Below are 23,869 nucleotides of genomic sequence, written 5' to 3' on the forward strand. Positions count from 1 at the left end.
AGAAAAATAATTGATGATGAGCATGTTACATGATTTATAGATACCATAGAAAAATCAGACATTGAGCTCCACCCAAATATTATTTTAAAAAACACTTTTGAAGGTAAAGATACCAACATGGCAAAAATATAATATTTTCTCCAACGTTAGAGAGGCAAAAGTTTAACTCCTTTATTTCATGTAGTTTTCTTTGCAACATTTAAACCCTATAAATGTGAGGAAGTTTTGCTTGCAAAAAGAACTTTAAATCTTACTTAAAGTTCAAAAGAATAAGCATTTGGGGGGATATGCCTTGTACAATTTTAAAATAAGAAGAAACTTACTTTTTACTTTGGACAGAGAGCATCGCAATATTTTATTTTACTGAATAAAGGGGACCATTTCAAATGTAGTAATATCTTTATCTCCTAGAATTTTTTAAAATTCTGTTTTTAAATTCAAATGAAGAAGCATAACATTTTTGCAACCCCAGCATAAACGTTAGTATTAAGATGTTATTATACTACATGCTTATTTGGTAGGCATCCATCAGGAAACTGGCCTATGTGCTGTTACTGATGAAACAGATTAACACTCAGGGACACAGAGGAAACAGGAATCAGTTACCCAAGAGGAATGCTCCTTCATCTGGTGCTGGTTGCTGTGAGGGCCACTGGCATGGCCACGCCAAAAGCAGTTCTGGCAGAGCTGATAGTTGTGGCACTGCTGGCATCGGTACCGGAAACCCATCATACTCTCACACCGGCAATAGGAGCACTCTACAGGATGGAAGACTGTGGACCGAGAGAAAGGGAGAGAGAGAAGGGGAGGTGAGGAGGGATGGATAAGAAAAAAGGAAGAATTTTCATTTGGATAATAAAGTCAATACAGAAGAAAACCAAATCTAATATTAATATAAAAGGAAAGGTGAAAACAAAATTAGAACTGAAGAATCTAAATTATCTGTTCATCTAATCGGCCATTTACTATAATAAAAGGAAAAGACTTAGTAAATCAGAAAAAAATTTTCCACATAATTCTATTACATTCCCATCTAATAATCATTCTAATATGCTGTCATGGGCAATACACAATTGTATATGATAGGTTATTATTTATACTTCTAAATGTTGGTACATAATTGATTCCTCTGGCAATTCAATTCTGAACACAAGAAATGGAAGTCAACAGGAAAGGGGTATATTATTTAAATCTTCACTGAATAACTCTTTCTAGTATCATGTATATGATACCCATCTTATCTCAAGTATAATGATTTTTAGTCCTGCTCCCAAAAATGTATATTAACTAGGGAATCAAGACTCAAAAACAAATTGAGCACTAGGTAAGAAAAACAATATAAGAAGATCACAAAGGACTAAAAGAAAAGTAAAATCAGGAATGAAAAATCCAAAGTACATAACTTCCTCTGCAAGCTATTTGCCATCAAGGTATTTCCAAGGCATGCTGAAGGTGCTAATTAAGAGTGTGTGCTCCAGGCAGGGCGTGGTGGCTCACGCCTGTAATCCTAGCACTCTGGGAGGCCAAGGCGGGCGGATCGTTTGAGCTTAGGAGTTCGAGACCAGCCTGAGCAAGAGCGAGACCCCATCTCTACTAAAAATAGAAAGAAATCAGCTGGACAATTAAAATATATCTAGAGAAAAAATTAGCCGGGCATGGTGGTGCATGCCTGTAGTCCCAGCTACTCGAGAGGCTGAGGCAGAAGGATTCCTTGAGCCCAGGAGTTTGAGATTGCTGTGAGCTGGCCTGACGCCACAGCACTCTAGCCCGGGCAATAGAGCGAGACTCTGTCTCAAAAAGAAAAAAAAAAAAAAGAGTGTATGCTCCAAATTAAAACTATACAATATAGTATAGTTCCTCCAGAAAACAGGACTACCAACTCAATCTAGAGCTAACATCAATGGCATCAACATCACTGTAGCCAATATTTGTAATTCTAAGTAATTTGGGTTAATATCAAATGACACATGTATATTAATATTATCAAATATAGTATGATAATTTTGGTTGAGTATGTATATCTATGTGATTTTTCTTCTATTCTCTTATGAATCAGTCAAGAGCCAGTGCTTAGTCAGTAGAATGGGTGACCAGGTGGAAAAGCTGAGAACTGGAATGAAGAAAGGATCAACCTGGGCCAATTATAAATAAGAAAGGTAAGAACTGTTCAGATTCTGGCAAAAGTATGATTTTAATAAAGTGCATCATGTAATAGTTACCTTCTTACACACTAAGGTTTACTTGGGTTACTAAACCAATATACAAAGTATAACTTTTGCTTGAACAAATAAATATTTTTCCTTATGAATGGTAACTTCAAAATAATTCAACTGATAAATTTCATAGGAATTAAAGGGTCTAAATAAGAAAAAAAACTTAGAAATATCACAATTTTATAATTTGTTTCTCACCATTAAAATTAAGACATACAAATGTTAGTGTGATAGGTAACATTTTATTTCTAGATATTTCAATTATTTCATAATGTTTATCTGTCACTGGGAAAAATAATATTGCTAACCACATAAGAACACAATCAATAAATAAAACACTGCATACAAAATCACAATAAAATGGATAACAATACATCTTGACAAACGAGGCTCTGTTTGGTATAGCAGATACAAAATGATTTTACAAAAATCAACTCGACACAAAACTACTAAAGTACTTAAGGCTAGAAAAACACTGCTCCCCAAAATTGAAATCTCTATTTAAAATCCTGTTTCAAAAATGTGGCTGTTTTAAGTCTCGTCAAGAGATTCTGGTCCTTTAAGAAAACTAATCCTGAATCTGAAGGACTTGTGAACTAAAGCCATAGTTGGGTAACAGGCTGAGAAATTTAAAAAAAAAATTTTAAAGTGTGCATAGGAGAGGGAGAAAATAAAAACAGTATGGAAGCATATTTCATTCTTACAAGGGGGAAAAAGAAGACTCTGCTTTTTAGTGGCTTCTCAGCTATTCCTTGTTCTCTTCTGAGGAACGAGGAAAGACGGGCCAGAGCCTTGAGAGAAGGGAGGTTGCCAGAAAAACTATGGCTTTCCCGTTAATAAATTCAGACAACCTAAACAAGGAGATAAGCTGATGGCAATAATAGAAAAAATAAAGAAGTTACTCAGAGATAAGTACTACTTCAATTCAATGCAAAACAGAGATTTAAGTCAAATTACTGGGAAGGACACCAAGAGTACATTCAAGGCAAAATAGTAAAGCAAAAAAATGGAAGATGTGTGAAATCCAGTACTAAATTATATCTTAGCTATTTTTATTTAAATTATTCCAAAATAATTATACTTTTAGCAGTTGATATTGCACATATCCAATTTTTTAGAGCTATGTTTTTGATAAATTAAAGGGGAAAAAAAGGAAGTCATAACTAAATTAGGTGGGCTTACCCAGAAAACAACCATCTGCAATCTGAGGAAAGAAAAGCCTACAGTTTGAACCACAAAGTATTATGACCTAGAGTATTACTACCGCTTTGTAACCTAAGTAATAAGTCTCGTCCCTTTTTTTAAAAAAATAAATATTCCTCTTTTGAAAGCCAAAACCACAAATTCAAACAATAGAGTGACAGCAAAATGTCAAATATAATTTCAAATGACAGAAGAGCTAAGGACATTGCAAATAATCAGTTCCTGCACTTCCTATAACGTGAGGAACTGAACAATAAAAGTTCTGCTTACCATTCTCAACATGGGCAAGCCTGTGCATGAGAGGTAGCCAGACAAGGCACTGGGGAGGAGGGTCAGCCATCATTGTGTCTAAAAACATATTTAGCATTATCTTTTTCTGTGAAGAGAAGAAAAACAAAGATATTTCATATTTTTCAATTATCTCTAAACTCCAAGATTAAGTTAATTTAGGGTTTTTTTTTTCCCCCATCCAAACTCTAATGAATTACATGTGAAATTTTAAGGCAACATTAATATTTTACATTACTACAGACACTACTACACACTGTACCATACTATGACTATATTCAGATATATTCCCACATACATTATTTTATTTTAGTCTTAAAACTGTGTAAGGTAAATAGGTTAGATATTATTGTCTTCATTTCATAGCTGAGAAAGTAAAGAAACAGAGCATTTAAAGGTTTTGTAGTGGCCCTTCCCGATTTAGACACAGAGCCAGGACTGTCCTTCAGATTCCTATGTCTGCTATCCAGTAGGGGAGACAGACATCCCATAGCAGATTATAAACAGCATCAGTGAAAGCAGAACTATGGCTGTCTGGTTGTCTACCATATTTTCAGCACTCATAACAGTGCCCAGCACACAACAGGCACCTGAAAATAACTATTGAATAAATTAAATGGTAAAGTAAGGGGCAAATACTCTTAGACATCATTTAACAATTTTCTCACAGAAGAGAAAAAAGCTTGGGGTAGTTGAGTAATTTGACAAAGTCGCAGAGATAGTTATGATAAGGATGAGATCAGAACTTAAATATCCAAACGCCCATCACAGTACTCCCTCCATCATACCACCTCCCTAGCTAGACTACATTTTTCGATTCTTCTTTTTAAAAAACAAATCTATTGTAAGCTTCCACCGGTATGTGAAATACTGAAATAATTATGTCCTGCGGGGACACAGAAAATTAGAAAACGGTCTAGAAAGAGAAGATAGAAATAGTTATATGATGTAGGTAGAACAAATGCTGTAGAATATTTCAAATTAATGCATTTTCTTTTTATTTTCTCCAACCCACAACATGCCTTTACAGCACCAAAGGGAAAAGAAAAAAAAAAAAAGCTAAAAATGCAGTGCCATACAACTTGACAGGAGAGTTCTGTAACTATAACCTGGACATGAAGGCCCCCACTGCAAACTTTATTCCAAAAGAAGAGCAGAGACAAAAGAGCAAACACAAGAGCAGATGCACAGCCCTAAGCAGGCCTTTTCCACACTTCGATCTCACCGTTCGAAGGTCGGATGGGGGCTGGGGATTGGGGATGCAATGAAGCCAAAAGGACCCCCATAATTTCATCTCACTCTATCCCAAGTAACTGTGTTCTCAGCCCCACCACTTTTCTCAAAGTGAAAAACAGGTTATAAAAAATATGGGGGTTTCCCCATAAAACTTTTAAATACTTTATTTTAGGAAAGAAAAAAGGTAGAAAAGATAAAATTGGTTAGAGCTGACCTAAAGATATTGCCAGCTGATTACAAAGTAACTCTGATTTTTACCACTAATATATTTAACACAAACTGGAAGCAAGGAGTGAAGGCGTTCTGGTGCTTGGCTAGGAGGAGAGACGCCTCCAGGATGGCCATCTCACCCACCATGATGTATCACGCAAGGCTCAAGACTACACAGACTTGCTCCTGTGTATCTTTCTGGCAACTGAGAGAATTTTGATTCTAGTATAGGTAAATTGGAAGTCATTCTGATTGAGAACAATCGTTAAAAGAAGAAACTGGTAAGTAGGGAATAGAAAAGGGAGGTATAGTAGAAGGCAGAGAAGGAAGTTTTGCAATAGAAACCTGGAAAAGATGAAGAAAGCTGAGGGAGAGTCTCAGACCCAGGCTTAAACTGCAGGCCAGAACTGCCAGGGGCTGGGGGCAGGCTGTTGGGGAGGAAGCTGAGATATATGCGAGAGAGCTGACTGACGATGACAGCAGCATGCACAGTCCTCTACACATCGCTGTGCGCTGATGGTAAACTGTGAGAAATGCCCACTCGAGTAGGCTAAAGAATGGTTATCCAGAGTGTTTTCCATTGCAGGCACTCAAGTTACCACTGTTTCTGAGACCTCAGTGGAATCTAGGAGGAATAAATGAACAACATTAAAAACCAGAAAGCCACCTAAAATTTGAGTAGAGGACCAGACATGGAAAGTGCCTTGTATTATGGCCATGTAAATAACCAACAAACCAAATGAAATCAGAACGTCTATTTAAAGTTATTGAGATAGAAGATGTTAGGAAGTTTTTTTAGCAAGAGGTGATAAACAAAAATTAAATGTCATATCCTTTATTATAAATGTAATGTTTAAATTAATATTTCTACATCTTCTTATATTTGTTAAAGATTACATTTTTATAATCCATTTATAGTCCTAATACTACTTTCTCTAAAAAGTTTTGATTTGCCTACCATAGAGGTTTTTTAAAATCTTCAAGATGAAGAGGTATAATTATCTTTTGATATCACAGGATCAATTTCTAAGGTTGTCCTTCAGTCACACTATAATTTGAAGTTCTCCAGAAGCATGATGAATTAAACTAGAAGAGCTGTGTCCCAGTGCTCTGTCTTCTACCAACATGTGATTTGGGAATACCACTTAACATTTGTTTTCTCATCTCTCAAGGGCTGGAACAGAGGTTTTAAAAGTGTGATCAGGGCAACCCCTGGAAGGTCTTTAAACATTTTCAAGGAGTTCATGGGGCTAAAACTATTTTCATAATAATATTAAGACATTATTTGTCTTTTTCAATCTCATTCTCTCATGTGTGTTCAGTGGAGTTTTCAAGAGGCAATGTGATGTAGCCACAATTATCTGAAAATGCTATTAGAAGACTCCTCCCTTTCTAACTATTTAGTTGTTTGAGGCCAGATTTTCTTCCTATAATTTAGCCAAATCAAAATAACACAATAGATTGAATGGATAAGCAGATATGGGAATTCATGTTTTTTATTGAGCCAAATATTTTTAAAATTTGCAAAAATATAAAACAATGCCACTCTTCTCATTAAATTTTTGTTTTGGAATATACAGTTATTTTTCATAAAATGTTAACGTGTAATAGGTTTATCATTGTTATTTTTAAATGACTTAATATTTTTTAATTTCTCAATTTTAATTTCTAATATGGAAATACAGACAGACATAACCCACATAAATAAAAGTTCTTTGGGGCCTTCAATAATTTTTAGAGTGTAAAGAGGTCCTAAGACCAAAAATTTTGAGAACTCTTGGGGGAGATGTTCCAACTATAAAATTTCATGACTCAGTAAATAATTGTGTGAAAAGTAGTTTGGCTCTGTTTTCTCCCTTTTTGTTTAGTTTGTTTTGTTTCTGCTCTTGAGTTGAACATATTCTTTGTATTTCTCCTTATCTTTTATAGCATAATATTAATAAAAACTATAATAAAAACAAAAATAATGCAGATTCCCACAATTCTCATTTTCCTCTATTTCCCTACAGATGTATGTCTATTTCTACATACTTATGAACATAGAATAGATATAAAAATTCTATTTTTTCACTCAACATTTTATTAAGCATTTTGCTCCGTACAAGGTCTTCATTTCTAAGCATTTTAACAGCTGCCTGATCCACTAAGCAAAAACACCATGATTTATTTATGCCTTCCTCTATAAAACATTGAGACTCTTTCTATCATTGTATGAGGTCTCATTTTTTCTTAGAAACAAGTGTTTCTGTCTGTTGCTCCTTTTCCTCCAATCCTCCAGACTGACAATTATTACCTTATATGCCATTCTTACCTCCTTTCCTCTACTTTGACTACCTCTTCCCTTTTTTAAAGGGAGAAGGAGCCATCCCGTAAAAATGAGAAATCCAGTATCACTAAAATAACATGATAAAATAAGTAAAATAACTTAGCAATAGATTATCATCGCTGCAATCTTCAACTTCATCATTTCCAACAAAAACTCCTTTCCTATGTGCAACATATGTTAATAAATATTTCTTATCTGTTGCCCTATCACTTAAACAATGTAAGACATTTAATTAACAGTCTTGAAAATAGCATTTTTAAAAGCTTTCAGATTAAAATATTTTTATACAAACTTTTGTGTACAGTTATAGAAATATTTTATATGACAGGGGCAAATATACATTAACTAGAGTAACAGGGCCAGCCAGTGCTGTGGGGCTGTCTTTCAAATATTAGACACCAAATTTATCCGTATCACAGATTTATTTTGGACTTTGAAAATAACAGTAATTTATAATGATACAATATAATGCTGCTGTGCTTTTTATTTGAGATATTTTTATTTATTAAGGCTAAAAGAAAAACTTTAGAAATTCTGAAATACTGTATTTCTCTTATTGCAAACATTGCTTCATTTGAGAAAATCATGGAATGATATCAATGAAAACAAAGAGGTTACAAGTACATCTGTGAGCTTTAAACTTTCAATTAGAATTCAAGCCAAAAATACTAATTTTTATGCCATACTTAATTTAAAATCATTATTCAATTATTCCAACAAATATTTAGTAAACATCAATTATTTTCTAGACACTGTCAGTCACTGGGAATGTAAAATGGAAGGAGACCAAGGTCCCTTCCCTCAGGGCATAACTGAGCTATATGTGACGTGCAAGTACATCGGAGGAAAGAATCCTACCTCGAAAGATTAAGAACATCAAAGAAGAAGGGAGGTGAAATATGAGGACTTTATTGGAGGGGAAAGAGGGGGGCAGAGGTTACTGGCATTCCAGTGAGGGCTAATAGCACAAAGAAAAACACAAAGTGTGACTGCTTTCACTCACTCAAAATGCAGGTTACTCAAAACAAGAGAAATGTAAATCAAAACTATACTGAGATAACATTTCTCACCTATCAGATTGGCAAAAATTCAAAAGTGTAAGAACATATGCTGTTGGCAAGGCTGTGGAGAGACAGAAGCTCTTATACAAGCCTGGTGGAAATTCAAATAGCACAACCCCTGAGGAAATGTGACAATGTCTAAAGAGAGCCCTGGCATACTGAGGGGTGACGGTAGGTCACAGAGGGTGTGGGAGGGTATGGGAGCATCAGGAATAAAGGTGAAACAACAGGCCTTGGCTGGATTGATAAGCCACAATGTCATGCTAAGAACCTTATCCAGGAGGAAATAAGTTACTAAAGTTTTTTAAGAAAAATAGGGGCTGGGCACAGTGGCTCACGCCTGTACTCCTAGCACTCTGGGAGGCTGAGGTGCGAAGATCGTTTGAGGTCAAGAGTTTGAGACAGGCCTGAGTAAGAGCGAGACCCAGTCTCTACAAAAAAATAGAAGAATTAGCTAGGTGTGGTAGTGCGCACCTGTAGTCCTTGCTATTAGGAGGCTGAGGCAGGAGGATCCCTTGAGCCCAGGAGTGTGAGGTTGCAGTGAGCTATGATGACACCACTGCACTCCAGCCTGGGCAACAGAGCAAGATCTTGTCTCCAGGAAAAAAAAAAAAAAATAGGGACATCAGCAGAGAGCTGTATTTTAAAATGATGATTTAAACTCAAATATACTTATGATTAAAAGGAATAATAAAATAAAAGTAACATCTGAGCAGATGTCGTCCTCTTCTTTGGGCTGCCATTGAGCCACTACATACAGTGATTAGGAGACCAGGGTCCTATGTTTGTTGGGTGACAAATTTTTCGGCTTCACCTGAAGACTAGCAACCACAGACAGTAGACCACAGGTGACATCAGAGGTCCAGAATGGGAGTACAGCTGGATTGTGCCACCAGCTAACACAGAGGAGGAGCTCGGCCCACAGGCTCAACATCCCACAGGCCGCAGGCAAGAAACATGACTGAACACATGAGGACCTGCTTTCAGCGCATGAGTCATAATTGAGAGGGAGTCTTTCCTATAATGTGCTGTCCACACATTAGCGAGCATTGGTAACTAACAAAAAGCTTTCTCTAAAAAGGAAACAACCTTGGAGCCACTGTCGTTTCTATCTAAGGATTCACTTAGTAAGACACTGTCCTCCACAGGCCCAAGAGAACAAAACCTCACTTCTAGGTCTCTACAATTTTGTTCAATCTAATTAATGCCAGTGAGACAGGCCTCATTAGCACAGAGCTGATCATAATAAAACCCATTCTATACACTGTATTTCATCCAATCTAAGATGCACTTGTAAGATCACTTGTAAGATGCACCGTTATTTTTTTTCTATCACTAAGAAAGAAAAATACTCAGCCAATTAAACTAACTCAATGACTTAATTAACCATAATCTTTCAGGACATGTGAATTGGTCACACCAGCCTCTTGAACTGAATTTCTTTTATCTATTCAGAGGAACTTGGCAGTTTTGTCCAATTTCAAATGCAATGTTTTGGTGTGACAAGAAATTATTTTGGTCATATCTCTGCAATAAAAAATAATAAAGCTTCACCTATTTCTGGATATCTGCCTTTAAAAAAAGGTTCTGTAAAGCAACTGGTTGTTGCTTTGCAAAAAAAATAGGGAATTCTTGTAATGATGAATATATTTGTTTTACTAATATCAAAGTTTTTTCCCTATATCCATGTCTTTATGTGTTTACAACATTTTGTTTAATATTGAATTACAGTATATTCTTTCTGAGAACATTTTAAATGACAACACATGTAGTACCAAAAGTGGGCATAATTCATTTGAAGTAACAACAATATGAGCAGCTGTGATCAAGTTTGCCCATGTGCAGGAAATGACAACCCTTCATAACCACTGCCTAACCAACTGCAGTTATGTCATAGGCTGTGTAATATATCTCTACTTCAGAGAGATTAAGATATGAAAAAGTATCTTCGAATCAATGAAACATGGTACTAACCTACACCAGATTACATGGTAATGAAGGGTTGCTAATGGAGACTGAAAACAAGGTCAGAATATCCAGAAAATGTCTCACTTCAAAGTGGAAGAAAAGCCATTTTGGCATATGGCTGGAGAGGATATTTTGTCAAAGTGTAATGAGAGGACACCTCCAGGCATGAAATATTCTTGCTATTCTGCAAATCAGCCAGAAATAACATAATCCCATTTCTACACACTTGCCACGTTCTCTGTGAATCAAGGTGAGGGTGGCAAAATGTCCAGTGAAGTGTCATCGACAGTATCTCTTGCAAACACCAACCACAAGAATACATTTACTTTCCTATCTCACTCTCTTCTCCTCCCTCGCTCTTCACTCTGTTTATTCAGGTTTTCCCTTCATAAAGATAGGCATCAAATTAAAAATTTCCCGAAAGGTAGGTCAAATAAACTAAAGTCAATATGAAGACCTAAAAAATAAAGAATAAAAAAAATAGCAATCATCTTTCTAAGGAGAAATATAGTACTTCCCAAAACTCTCAAGTTTGGAAAAATTGGGGAGAAATTTAAATATATTCTCTGCTTATTTTCAATAACTTTTAAGCCTCTAAAGCCAGTTTGTTAATTTACAAACACTGAAGAATCTTAATATATCTGGCCTACTCACCAAAGTATTAGGCTTGGGGTACTACAATAACATTGTACTGTGTCCAAACAATAATCATAATCACAAATTTACAATTAGAATTAATTTTCTATTATTAAAAGTCTTAAAAATATTCCAAAGTAGAGAGAATAGTATAATATGCTATCGAGCCTCAAACATTCTCAACATATGACTAATTTTGTTTCATCTATGCTTTTATTCTCTCTCCAATCTCCATCATCTCAAAGCAAATTCCAGATGTATGATCTCCTGAATTAACTTTATTCCAACATTTTATTATGATGGACATCCAGAATGCTTCCAGTTTGGAGCTTTTATGAATAAAGTTGGCAAGAGTATTCTTGTAAAAGTCTTTTACAAAGGTCAGTTTTTACTTCAGTTGGGAAAAACCCAGGAGTAGAATTGCTGCGTCATGAGTAGTTATCTGTTTAGGTTTATAGGAAACCACCCAGGGCTTCTTCCAAAGTGCTTTGGTGTGGATGAGAGTCCTAGATGCTCCAAATCTTCACCAATATTTGGTGTTAGTAACTGAACATTAACTATTCTAATAGATGGGTTTTGTTAAATTGATTTATAAATGCTTCTAAATTTTTTGTGTGTTTTAAAAACTACTAAACTACATAATTTCACAGACCTTATTTTGGGTTAGTTTTTCAGGGAAAAATGTGTTTAAAAAATAATTAAAACTATATTAAAATACACCAATATGTAATTCTCTTTGTATCACTAACGAAAAGCATTTCTGCTGTAATGCAACACATATATTACTGAAAAGCTGTACAGAGCACAAAACTGTGGAGTTAACAAATAAGATATCTCAGCCATGAAGAAGGATGAATTAAGGCCTTTTGCAACAATCTGGATGGAAGCAGAGACCATTATCCTAAGTGAAGTATCTAAAGAATGGAAAAACAAACACCACATGTACTCACTATCAAATTGGAACTGATGAGCAAAAAATAAAACATAAGCTATATAAGAAAAGGAGAGTTAAAACAACCACTAAAAACCTATGTGGCTTTGTAAATAGAGTACAAACAAAATAACAACAATACTAATGATGGTATCAGTGCCATTAAATCTCTATAGGCATGTCCACTAAAAGCCACTGTCAGATGATACATTTCAGCCTTTTTTCCTTCTTCATAAGAGCATACAACTTTCAAGACAGATCAGTTTTGTCAAAACTAAATATTAGATCCAGGGAAAGCTAATTCCATCAATCAATTATTAGAACATGGAGGAGAAACACCTCCGCACCTTTTTCGTTCATGCCCACAGCTTCATCATCACAGCTCTGGGGAAAGTGAAGCAGCTCTTCTAACCAGCTTCTTTCATTAAAGGAAGGTACTGCAGGATTTTCAGCTTCTTTCTCAAAATACTCATACTTTCCCTTTAGTCATTATCACATCTTTGTTCAGCCCAGAACATCAGCATGCTGGGGAAAATTGCACATTAACCAACAGCACAATTTGTATTTTACACTGACATTACTCTTTCTCTGTCTGATGACGTATGAGCCAGCTCACATCAAGGAAACATATAGGCTGGGTGTGCTGGCTCACGCCTGTAATCCTAGCACTCTGTGATGCTGAGGTGGGAGGATCGCTTGAGGTCAGGAGTCTGAGACCAGCCTGAGCAAGAGTGAGACCCTGTCACCACTAAAAATAGAAAAAATTAGCCGGGCAACCAAAAAAATTAGAAAAAATTAGCCAGGTGTGGTGACACATGCCTGTAGTCCCAGCTACTTAGGAGGCTGTGGCAGGAGGATCGCTTGAGCCCAGAAGTGTGAGGTTGCTGTGAGCTAGGCTGACATCACAGCACTGTTAGCCTGGGCGAAAGAGCAAGACTCTGGATGGGGAAAGCCCATTTTCAAAAAGAAACCCAAAACTCGCTGAATTTAACTTCTGCTCCATGAAACTTTGTCCAAACTGTCTCCTTTCTTGGTAGTAGTTTCTATTTCTTCTGAGGCTTTTTTTTTTCCATGGACTTGGGAAAACTCAAGTTTCCTCTAGATTGAGATAAACTTCTCTGACTTTTCCAAATTTTGACATATATCAAAATGCAGACTGGTTTTTTTTTTTTTTTACAGGAATCTGAAGCAGGTAAAAAGCAACAATCAGACTATGAGTTTGAAGCCCTCACAATCACAAATGTCATGAGGTAATCTGCAGAATCCTAGACAGCATTCTTGGAATTAACAACTGTAATTTTTAAAATTTCTTCAACATTTTAAACTGCTATTCTAACATTAGGTTCTCATAATACTCACACTGCAATTAAATCAAAGATTGCTTTAGGTTTAGTACCGCAAATAATTGTTACCCATTTGTCAGTGTTCTTCACTGATACTTTTTGTATAAATACCCTCCCCCATTCTGCCACAATTTTACTTAAGAGCAGCATTCCAGAACTTGATCAATTTTTAGCCTGACCTCCAGGAAGCATCTAGTGTGAAAAGCCATGTGTACATCATACACAAGATTACCCCAGAGTATTGTGTGGGCCACCATGGGAGGTGACGATCCACCAAAGCAGCAGCAATGAGACAAGCTCCAAATGAAAAACATCAGAGAGCTGTTTGTAGAGTCTTCATCACACTCATCCTCACTTATATCCCTGAAAGGCATATAAATACCTGCAGGACATGCTTGTACCAGGATATGTTTGGACAGCCTCACATCATTTGAAAATGCATATTCAGGGGAAAAATGCAAACTATGTTTTATTAGCATAAATTGAAGTGTGGAGATATTTTTTAATAAGCTAAAAGCTAATACTGATTGCCGTTTATGCTAAGAGGAAAAATAAATAGCGTACAGAGGCAAATTTGCACAAAACCAATCGGCCAAAGTGTGCACAAATTAGGGAAGAACATTTCCTCAGAAGTTACTAAAAATAATTCTCCATTTTTATGGGTGCCACCTTCAGTGCTAAAGCTGAGTAACCTGTAAACAAACTGTAAAATATTGTTTGAAAGTCTGAATTCAGACAAACAAATTCTTAACTTTAAATGAAAAAGGGACATATGTATGTGTACATGTGTGTTTGTGTTTTGGTTCTTTTGTGAATCAAAGTATCACAGGTAAGCAGGATCTAGTTTACAATGTCCTTTCAGTTCTCAAACCTTTAGATTTGTTCCTTTTATATTATAACTTTTTATTTTTAAATAATTTCAGACTTCTGGAAAGGTTGTAAGAAGATTACCAAAATCTCCATTTTCCCTTAACCCAGATTCCTCAAATGTTAACGTTGCAGAAGGGATACTCTTTTATCCTTAAATACTTCGGACTGAATTTCTTAAAAACCAGGACATTCTCTTACATAATTATATACAAGTATAAATGTTAGGAAATTAACATTCATTGACAATACTATTGTCTAGTCTATAAACTTTATTCAGATTTTTCCAATTGTCCCAATAATGTCCTGTATAACAAAAGAAAATCGTGAATCATGAGTTGCATTCAGTTTTCATGTCTCTTTAGACTACTTTAATCTAGAACATTTCCTCAATGTTTTATCTTTTATGACAGTGACATTTTTGAAGCATAAGAGAGTTATACTGCAAAAATTTGGGTTTGTCTGATGTTTCCTCAAGATTAGATTCAGGTTGTGCTTTTTTGGCAGGAGTACCAAAGAAGTGATATTGTGTACTTCTCAGTGCACCCTATTAGGAGGCATGTGATATCAGTTTATCCCTTTAGTGATGATAGAGACTTCGATCACTTGGTAAAATGATATCTGATAGGTTTCTCCACTGTAAGGTTACTATGTTCCTTTTGTAATTCATAAATATCTTATAGGGAGATACTTTTAGACTATGTCAATATTCTGTTTCCATTAATTTTTTACCCATTAGTTTTAACAAAGATTTTTTTCCTTAATTCCCCACTTTCCAGAACTTTCCAAGTAAGTTTAACATTAAGCTTCTTTTATGTAATCTCTACCCTAATAAATGTATGTTACAGCCAGTGTCTACTCTGCTCTCAGTTCTCTGACGCACAGTTAAGATCTCAGGAATCCTCTAGGTCAAGACGACAAAAGGAAATCCAATCCATCTTTTTTTAATATGAAAATAGTAGTGTACCCTTGAGGGATTCTATCATGGCAGTTGAGAGCTACATAGCATTCCTTGTCTCCAGTGCTCAGGAAACAATGATCCAGTATTGTTACAGAGTTTTATATCAAAATTCCTATATTTCACAGTTTAAAGAAATCATTTTGAAAAGTAATATATGTCTAGTAGCAATAATGTAAACACTTCTTAAACACTTTTCTTTTAAATATTTCAAATGTTATCTTCTTTTTAGAAAAGATCTCTCTCCCCCACAAGAGTTGTCAGGTGAATCTTTTATCCCCGCTTTTATTCATCCACCCTTCCCCCTTCAAAGCTCTTTCTCCTCCCCTACTCAAGACCTTGTAGCCTACACTGGAAGCAATCTGGTGAAACCTGTCAGAAGGTGGAAGGATGGATAAGCGCTCTTCTAGTCCTAGATTCTATAAAACTGTCCTTACCTGCTGTGGAAAACAGGTGCGGACTGAGTGCTCTGTGTAACCAAAAGATGGCCCTTCAAAGACAGCTGTTGGGAGCTTCAGAACTTCCTTCAGAAACTGGTCAAACTTGCTAAATATCATTAAGCCATTGGAATCTGACATCTGGGAGAAAACATCTATGAGAACAAAACCAAATAAAGTCAAACTCTAAGGAAATATCAGCTTTTTAATAAATGGCTCTATGTCATTTGTATACTAGTAAAAAATTATTATAAAGTTATTATGATTTTTAGTTAATATTAAAACTATTCTCATTCTTATTAATAACACTGTGTGGTTACTATGCTGACAAGACCCCTCTCTCCCACTCTCTTAACACTAATCATCACTGAACATCAGATCAATAACCATCCATGTATGTCTACCCACCTACTCTGAGTTTTTATAACTGGATAATATATAACTTTTAATTTTATTTGTTTATACTTGACACTTTGTTCCCAAAAAGAATCTGTCGCAACATACCTTTATCTCTTAGTATCTGTATATTGTTTATATAATACATGCATGTTTGAGTATATGAATATATTAGCATACTGGTGATAAGGTATGAAGGAAACTATATTTGTATATTCATATACTGATGATATATACCTGTGAAGGAATAAATCTGAAAACAATAGAATATGTTTACAATATTTGCTCTAATGAGTTCCAAAGTAGAATTAAAAAATCTCATCTAAACTCTTCTATTCCAAGATATTTTGATATTCTTCTATTCCAAGATACTTTGATACTATTTTTACATTAACTGGGGCTAAGCAGACAGGAAAGAAGTTTCCAGTAATACTAGTACTACTTTATCTTCTTGCAGAGAGTTCATGTCTGCAGTTATTCCTCTCTTCTCATCCATAGTTGGAGAGAAAAAGAAAAATAACAAGGAGCTCAAAAACAACAAAGAAATGTGACCTAAGCTGTTTTTCAAACCATTGAGCTGCTTTACAAACAAATTAGTAAGTTAAATATTCCCAAAAAATCATTTCCAGAGGACTCTTCCAACATAGCATTTTGAAAATTCATATTCTATATATTCATAGTGAACAGGTATATTAGAGATCTATATCTATATAATAGACATATGTAATATACATATATGCATTACTCTTTTGGTTCAAGTTGGGGAATTTATCCTAAAGCATTAGATAAAGACATTTTTAAATACATTAATCAAAGAAAGATAAAATGTTAAGTTATGAACTCCACAGGGTAATTTTTAAGGCATTAGAAAACAGTAAATTACCAAAGGAATGAAAATCTTCAGTGTATCTTCTCATGATAGCTGCTAGCATAGCTGAAGAAAAAATACTAAATGTCCATATGGGGGGGGATCCAATAAGAGAAGTATAGCCCTAGTAGAAAGTGAAATCAACTAATTAGAAATATATACTAAGTTCCTATTATGTGGTCCAAGTGTCAAGCACTGTTAGGTGTTTTGAAGCACAACAAATAAGTATGATACGTGGTCCTCATCCCCCAAGAAACTTTCAGTGTAGCTGCAAAAAATAAGATATATATAAAATGAAGAATTAAGAGCTAAACTGACTCTAAACACAACAGAAAGAATAGAGGCAAAAAGATACTTGTTAAGCCCCACCATGTGCCAGGGATCATGATAGGTAACTATGCTGAGTCTGCCAGTAGCCACATTATCCTCTTCTTCCTTAGTAACAGAACACTAATTTTTATTTTATGCAGCAATGTACCCAACTAACAGATTAAACATCTCAGCCTCCTTTTAGCAAGCTGTGGTCATGTGACTAAGTTCTGGCCAATGAGATTATAAGCACAGGGTTGTAGGAACTTCCAGGAAGACTAGTTAAAGAAAGCTAAATGAGCTGGAAAGCATGCCATTTTTTCATTATTCTCTTCCTCCTTCAGCTACCTGGAATGCAGCTATGATGGCTGGAGCTCCAGCAGCCACCTTGGACTATGTGGTAATCTCAATCTTGATATAGAAATTATACACTAGAATGTCACAAAAAGGAAAAACAAAGAAAGCTTGAGTCCCAGATGAACATGAAGCCACCATACCAGCCCTGGACTACCTACCTCTGAACTTCTCTTATGTAAGAGAAAAATAAACTTCAACATCATTTATGACATTATTATTCTGCGATTTTGCTTTCATGCAACAAACCCTAATACTAAGTGTTACCATACTTTATCAAACATTACCTCATTTTACTCTCATAAAGAGGTGTGAGGCTGGGCGCGGTGGCTCACACCTGTAATCCTAGCACTCTGGGAGGCCGAGGCGGGCAGATTGTTTAAGCTCAGGAGTTTGAAACCAGCCTGAGCAAGAGCGAGACCCCGTCTCTACTAAAAATAGAAAGAAATTAATCAGACAACTAAAAATATATAGAAAAAATTAGCCGGGCATGTTGGCGCATGCCTGTAGTGCCAGCTACTCGGGAGGCTGAGGCAGAAGGATTGCTTGAGCCCAGGAGTTTGAGGTTGCTGTGAGCTAGGATGACGCCACGGCACTCTAGCCCGGGCAACACAGTGAGACTCTGTCTCAAAAAAAAAAAAAAAAGAGGTGTGAGTGTGTACATGTTCACATATCTAATCATTTAAATTTTATAGATAAAGAAATTACAGCTTAGAAAGGTTAACTTGCTTAAGGTCAAAAGTTAGTAAGTGGCCAAATCAAGTTTTAAACCCATACCTTGTGACTCCAAAATAAATTCCATTATACCACACTATTTCAAAATATAATTTAGAATAGATATAAAAACACATAGGCAGGAACTGTCACAAAAGTTCTAAAAGAAAAAAATTTAGAAGGTAGGCCTTGAAAGATAGGATTTGGAAGGATAAGGTCAAAACAGGTTGGAGGCAGGGACTGGGAGACACTAAAAAAGAGTAGGATAAAAGTCTCTAGGAATGCATAGAGTGCCGCTGTTATCAGTGATAAACAGAAAACAGGGCATTGAAGAGAATATTCTATGGCAAACAATATTGATAAATAAAGGAAAATAAAGATTGAATAAGAAGAGTACTTCTGTTATCAAAGAAAACTGAAAGAGGAAAGCAATTTGGATTTGGCTTAAAATCTTTTAAGGAGGTATCAAATTTCCAGAAAGCTAGGTTTCAAGAAGATTAGACTGTTATTAATGACTGATACAATAATAATAATAAAAAAAAAAGAATGAAATTGGAGATACCAGCTAGAAAACCTTGTAAACAATGCACAAATGAGATTCAGAGAGTCTGGATTATAGGAGTGACCCTATGTATGGGGAAAGGTCAAATCTAAGACATTTCAATGCAAGGAACTACAGTTGATGGCAAACAGGATTAGGGAATAAAGAAATTTTAAAAGTCAAGATTATTCTAAATTTCTAGTTGGGAAAATGCTGACAACTCTGATTGACACAAACAAATAAAAAATAATGATATTACACTTAGCGTTGAACATAACTGCATTTGAACTAATCAGCAGATTTTCAAGTGGAACCATCCTGCAGACAGTCAGAAACAAAGTATTGGGCCACAGTTCTAGACTACAGATAGAGAACTGTGAAAATGTTACCAATGACATGAATAACTAATGCTCTTCAAAGGAGGGAAGAACAAAAATAATTTAATTTTTAAATAAGTGGCTGCTATTCTTAGAATGGGAAAGTAACCATGCACTAAATCTGAATGAAAACAAAGGGTCAATATGGGAGGTGGCAGACACTACGAGGTGCCTACTCAGTATCTAGTTTCCCCTTCTCACTCACTAACTGAGCCCTGACTGTTTCTGGAATGGGAGTGTACTTGCTTAAAAAGTGAATTCCCAGCCCCCTTTGCACATTGTATCTGGGGTGGATTTCTGGAAAACCTTTTGCTTCCTAACAGAGGCACTTTTTTCCTATTTCTGTCTGGAATGAGTACATAAGGCCTGGGATAAAGTAGTCATCTTATGACCCTAAGGAAGAAAGCCATATGGCAGAACAGGAAGACAGGAAGAACTGAAGTCTTTGATGACATCCATAAGTCATGGTACCAACTCTGAATTGACCAGGCTTTGGACTTATTTTTACACGAAAAAAATAAATCCCAATGTGCTTAAGCCACTGTTAGTTAAAAGTTTTCTGTTGCCACTCAGTGTATTCATAACTGATAAACTAATAAGTAATTAACTTGTGGCCATTAATGGTAGAAATATGCAGGACCAGAGACTTCAGCTACAAGGTACATAAATATACATTTGTATAGCTTTACAATCTCAAAAATATATATGTATACACCAACACAAACAAATTTACATCTAACTCATTCAGAGTAATAAAAGGGAGTAATTGGATAGTGAAATGACTAACCACCCCCACAAAAGAAGTATCATTTTCAATTACACTTAGTTACTATGTCATATGAATAGATTCATAGCAAAAAAATTAAGTTCATAAAAAAGAAACTGTAATTTAATAGACCCATATTAGAATAAAAGAACAAGTAAAAACATGTTTATTTGTTTTAATAAGAGAAATACTACTAGACCCCAAAATCGAAGGCACAGTGAAATAATTCATTACTTCTTGAGATACTGGCTTAAAACAATATTTTGTTTTAGATAGGCTTCCCTTATCTATAAGAAAAATAATAAATATTATTGCTGATTTTTTCATCTTAAATGAAGTTTGACAATGAATCTAAGTTATTACAGTTTACCTGTGTACACATATAAAAAGATCTTACCAAAGAAGTAAATAAGACAATAACCTTTAATAAAAATATCAAAAATTAAGCTAGTCCTCTAATTAAAGCCCTAAATCCTTCTGGCATTAAAGTACTAAATTACTTCCTAGATCCCCAGTTAATTTCCCCAGTAATTCTCTATTTATACACCTCTGAAAGAAAGTATGTTAATTCCCCAATAGTTGTTTCCAGCTAAAAGGAGTAGCTTCTCCCTTGTGAAAAACTTACAATCAAGCCCTTAAATGTTAGTGTGTATACAATGTTCAAAATATTCTATCCTCTGTGCAATGGGCAAAATAATGCCACTGATCTAACAGTATTACTTATGTTTTGATTTTTGTTTTCTGGTGATAATGACCCTGGTTTTATCCATCTATCCATCTATTTCCACTCCCCTTTCATCCCCACATTACAACTGTAAACTTGTTTTGTAAGATGATAGGGCTGTTTAAAGAGTCAAGCCTATAAATGGAAAGCCGTTTTCTTTTATATATGAGCCTTCTCTGGCAAACGACTCTCATCTCCAGTCATCTTTCTATCACTGAGCAACCTAACCCACAAACGTATGTGCACACATCTGTATGTTTATAAATACTTATATACAACTAAGTCCAAGTGCTTACTGTATTCCCAAAGTCATTAATATGCCATATCATTCCCTCAGTCAAAAGGAGGTTGAGGGGCGGTATTCAGGATGACTTGGGGTTGATTCAGCCGAAGAACTACCTTTGACAAGGCTCCAGAACTTCCTTGATTTTTGTTTTCCTTCTTCTTCTTTTTTTTTTTTCCTTATTCATAAAATACAGATTTAGGGCTTATCTCTTACTTGCTTCCTGTTCTAAAACATTTTGCTTATTTGCAAAATGTAAATATGGGTATCACCCATTCAGATTCAACAGCCACTTCTCTCTAATAAGGAGAAGGGATGGTTAACACAAACCAGTGAGGATAAATATGCAGCAACAGGTGCTTAAAAGATTATAGCAGAGGAGGCTAAATTTTGAACACGTAAAAACTGTTTAACTTCAAAGGGAGGCCTTTCTACAGTATATTAATGAAACATCAAGAAAGCAAATAATCCAAATGTGAGAACAGGCCATTCTGGGAAAAAAATAGGTAGAAAGAACCTCAGGACATCTTTCTCTGGCTACTGAAAGTGTAGTCTATCAAAAACATGCAAAAAATAAATAATATACATTATTATTATTATAAAACCATTGTGTTACAACCCAGAGAAAATCCCTGTTATCTTTATGGTGTATTTCTTATTTTTCTATGTGCATAACAAAGTTTTGTTTAAAACCATATTACATTTACACATTGTGATCTGAAACATATTTTTAAAGGCATTATATTCTATCATACGGGTGTCCCAAAACTTAACTTTGCTCTCACCTGGGCACTAAAGCTGTTTCAAGTTTTCATATAGTACAAAAAGTGTTGCAACAAATATACATAAAACTTGGGTTACACTGCTGCTTAATTTCTTAGGATCACTCAAGTAGACTGTGTGAATGGATTTGAACATTTTTACAGGCTTCCTGATACATACTCTTAAACTGCCCTTGAAAACAGTAGCACCGGTTTTTTAATGAATTTTAAAATAAATTTTATGAATCATTTGCTCCTATTTTTTAGTGCAACTAGATGCAATTTGAGTGAGAGGAGATTAAGTTTCTTGGAAAACAAATAGCAGAATTAGAAAAATAAATCCCATAATTAAATTAATTGACAAGTATGGTTTAACATATAATGGGCTTTATAGTCTATAAATTGTGTTCTCTTGAGTTATATTTTGGGTTTCTGACATTATTGAATTTTGATCATGCTGTTTCCTGTATTCTGATTATAAATTATTGGTATTTAGAATCCTGATGTAAGTTACCTCTGACTGTAGGATATAGTTCTCAATGGCCACAACAGTGAACCATTTCTGTAAATGAATGATACCTGGAGACAGAAAGTCTCTTAAGACAAATCTAAAAAATCTATGAAATGTTTCAAACTAAAGGCACCAATATTTGTTAAGTTATTTCAAATGCTATCTTGACACTAAAATAAAGCAAAAAAATAGTCAAATAAAAAAGGTAGAAGGGAGAAAATTGTAGGAAAAATGCTAAGAAGGTAAAAAGCAGAAAGATCACAGTAAAAAAAAAAAGAAAAGCAAACCAGGCACAGTGGCTCATGCCTGTAATCTCAGCACTCTAGGAGGCCAAGGCAGGAGTATTGCATGAGGCCAGGAGTTTGAGACCAGCTTCAGCAACATAGCCAGACCCTGTCTCTATAAAAAATAAGAAAAACATTAGTCAGGTGTGGTGGCATATGCCTGTAATCCCAGCTACTCCAGAGGACAGCTTGTACCCAGGAGTTCCAGTCTGCAGTGAGCTATGATTGCACCACTGCACTCCAGCTGGGGCAAGAGAGTGAGACCCTATCTAAAAAAAAAAGAAATGTTAAGACATATTCCACAGATTAGAAAATCTTATACAATGAGAACATTAATAAAGATAGCAGAGAGTAGGAAGAGGCTGGAGCAACTAAGAACTAAAATAGTGAAATAAACAGGCAGAAGAACATGAATAAATGGTGAAATATCACTTGATGATACAATATAGTGTTATATCTTCCTTTTGGCTGCACCATCATTCAGCCATCTCAGCTAAGTAGGACATTGCTGAGAACTAGAAAACAAGGAGGAAAAGGTTTTCACAATAGCCAAAACTGACAATCATACTATAAAAGTTCCAGTGCTTCTCTCATAATAATTTTAAATCCTTACTTTAAATAGAAGACTAAGAAGTTTGGCTATGTTTTCTCTGTCAGTAGCATATTAGAAGTAGTAAATCAGAAGCAAGGAGAGATTTCTAGAAACTGTTACACTGAAAATAACATCACATTTGCAAGTGATAAAGGACACACACCACCACCACCAACAACAACAAACTCGAACTGAAAAAGCACATAGTCTCAAAATATAGGAAGTGGGGATAAACAACCCTAAGCTTCATGATCAGCCCTAAATGCATCATAAAATGGCATCCTTAAGAGAAGAAAATGTTTAAATTATGATCAGCGAGTTCTGTTTAATTAAGATGGAAGGGAAAGACCACATTTTAAAGTGGTTTCCACTCTGGATGATTAAAAGTAGAGAGATAGCTTCAACACCTGCAAATTTTACGTATGTCAGATGTCTCATTCCCAAGCCAAAATAACTACAGTACAATAAAAATAATGAAACACGAGCTACAGTTGGTAAAGAAACTATAATTTTAAGCATGAAAAAGATAAAACCACATTTGAAAAATCTGAGTAAGGCAAGCATTGTGGTTAGCACCCTAGCACAATCTGCATCATATCCATCCATACACTGTGTACAATGACCTGCCCTCCTGAGCACACTGACATGTTACCTTTGCCTTGGCACGTGTGCTTTTGTGCCAGTTGAATCTTGGTCACTTTGTGTTCCTCCA

The 23,869-nt window shown here is 35.3% G+C and overlaps 1 protein-coding gene across 3 annotated transcripts in view; it reads right to left on the bottom strand.

Moving 5' to 3' along the window:
* The window catches only part of DTNB (dystrobrevin, beta), a 273,847-nt gene that overhangs the window by 149,841 nt on the left and 100,137 nt on the right, over positions 1 to 23,869 (bottom strand). For all 3 annotated transcript variants that reach the window (XM_012652544.1, XM_012652543.1, XM_012652542.1), the window contains exons 6-8: positions 15,678 to 15,832; positions 3,687 to 3,792; positions 607 to 773 (exon numbers count right to left, since the gene is read on the bottom strand). In XM_012652544.1, the coding sequence (XP_012507998.1) occupies positions 607 to 773; positions 3,687 to 3,792; positions 15,678 to 15,832 (428 nt within the window). The remainder of the gene's footprint in view (positions 1 to 606; positions 774 to 3,686; positions 3,793 to 15,677; positions 15,833 to 23,869) is intronic.

This window comes from Propithecus coquereli, unplaced genomic scaffold (assembly GCF_000956105.1).
Source record: "Propithecus coquereli isolate 6110/MARCELLA unplaced genomic scaffold, Pcoq_1.0 Scaffold39, whole genome shotgun sequence".
NCBI classification, from domain to species: domain Eukaryota; kingdom Metazoa; phylum Chordata; class Mammalia; order Primates; family Indriidae; genus Propithecus; species Propithecus coquereli.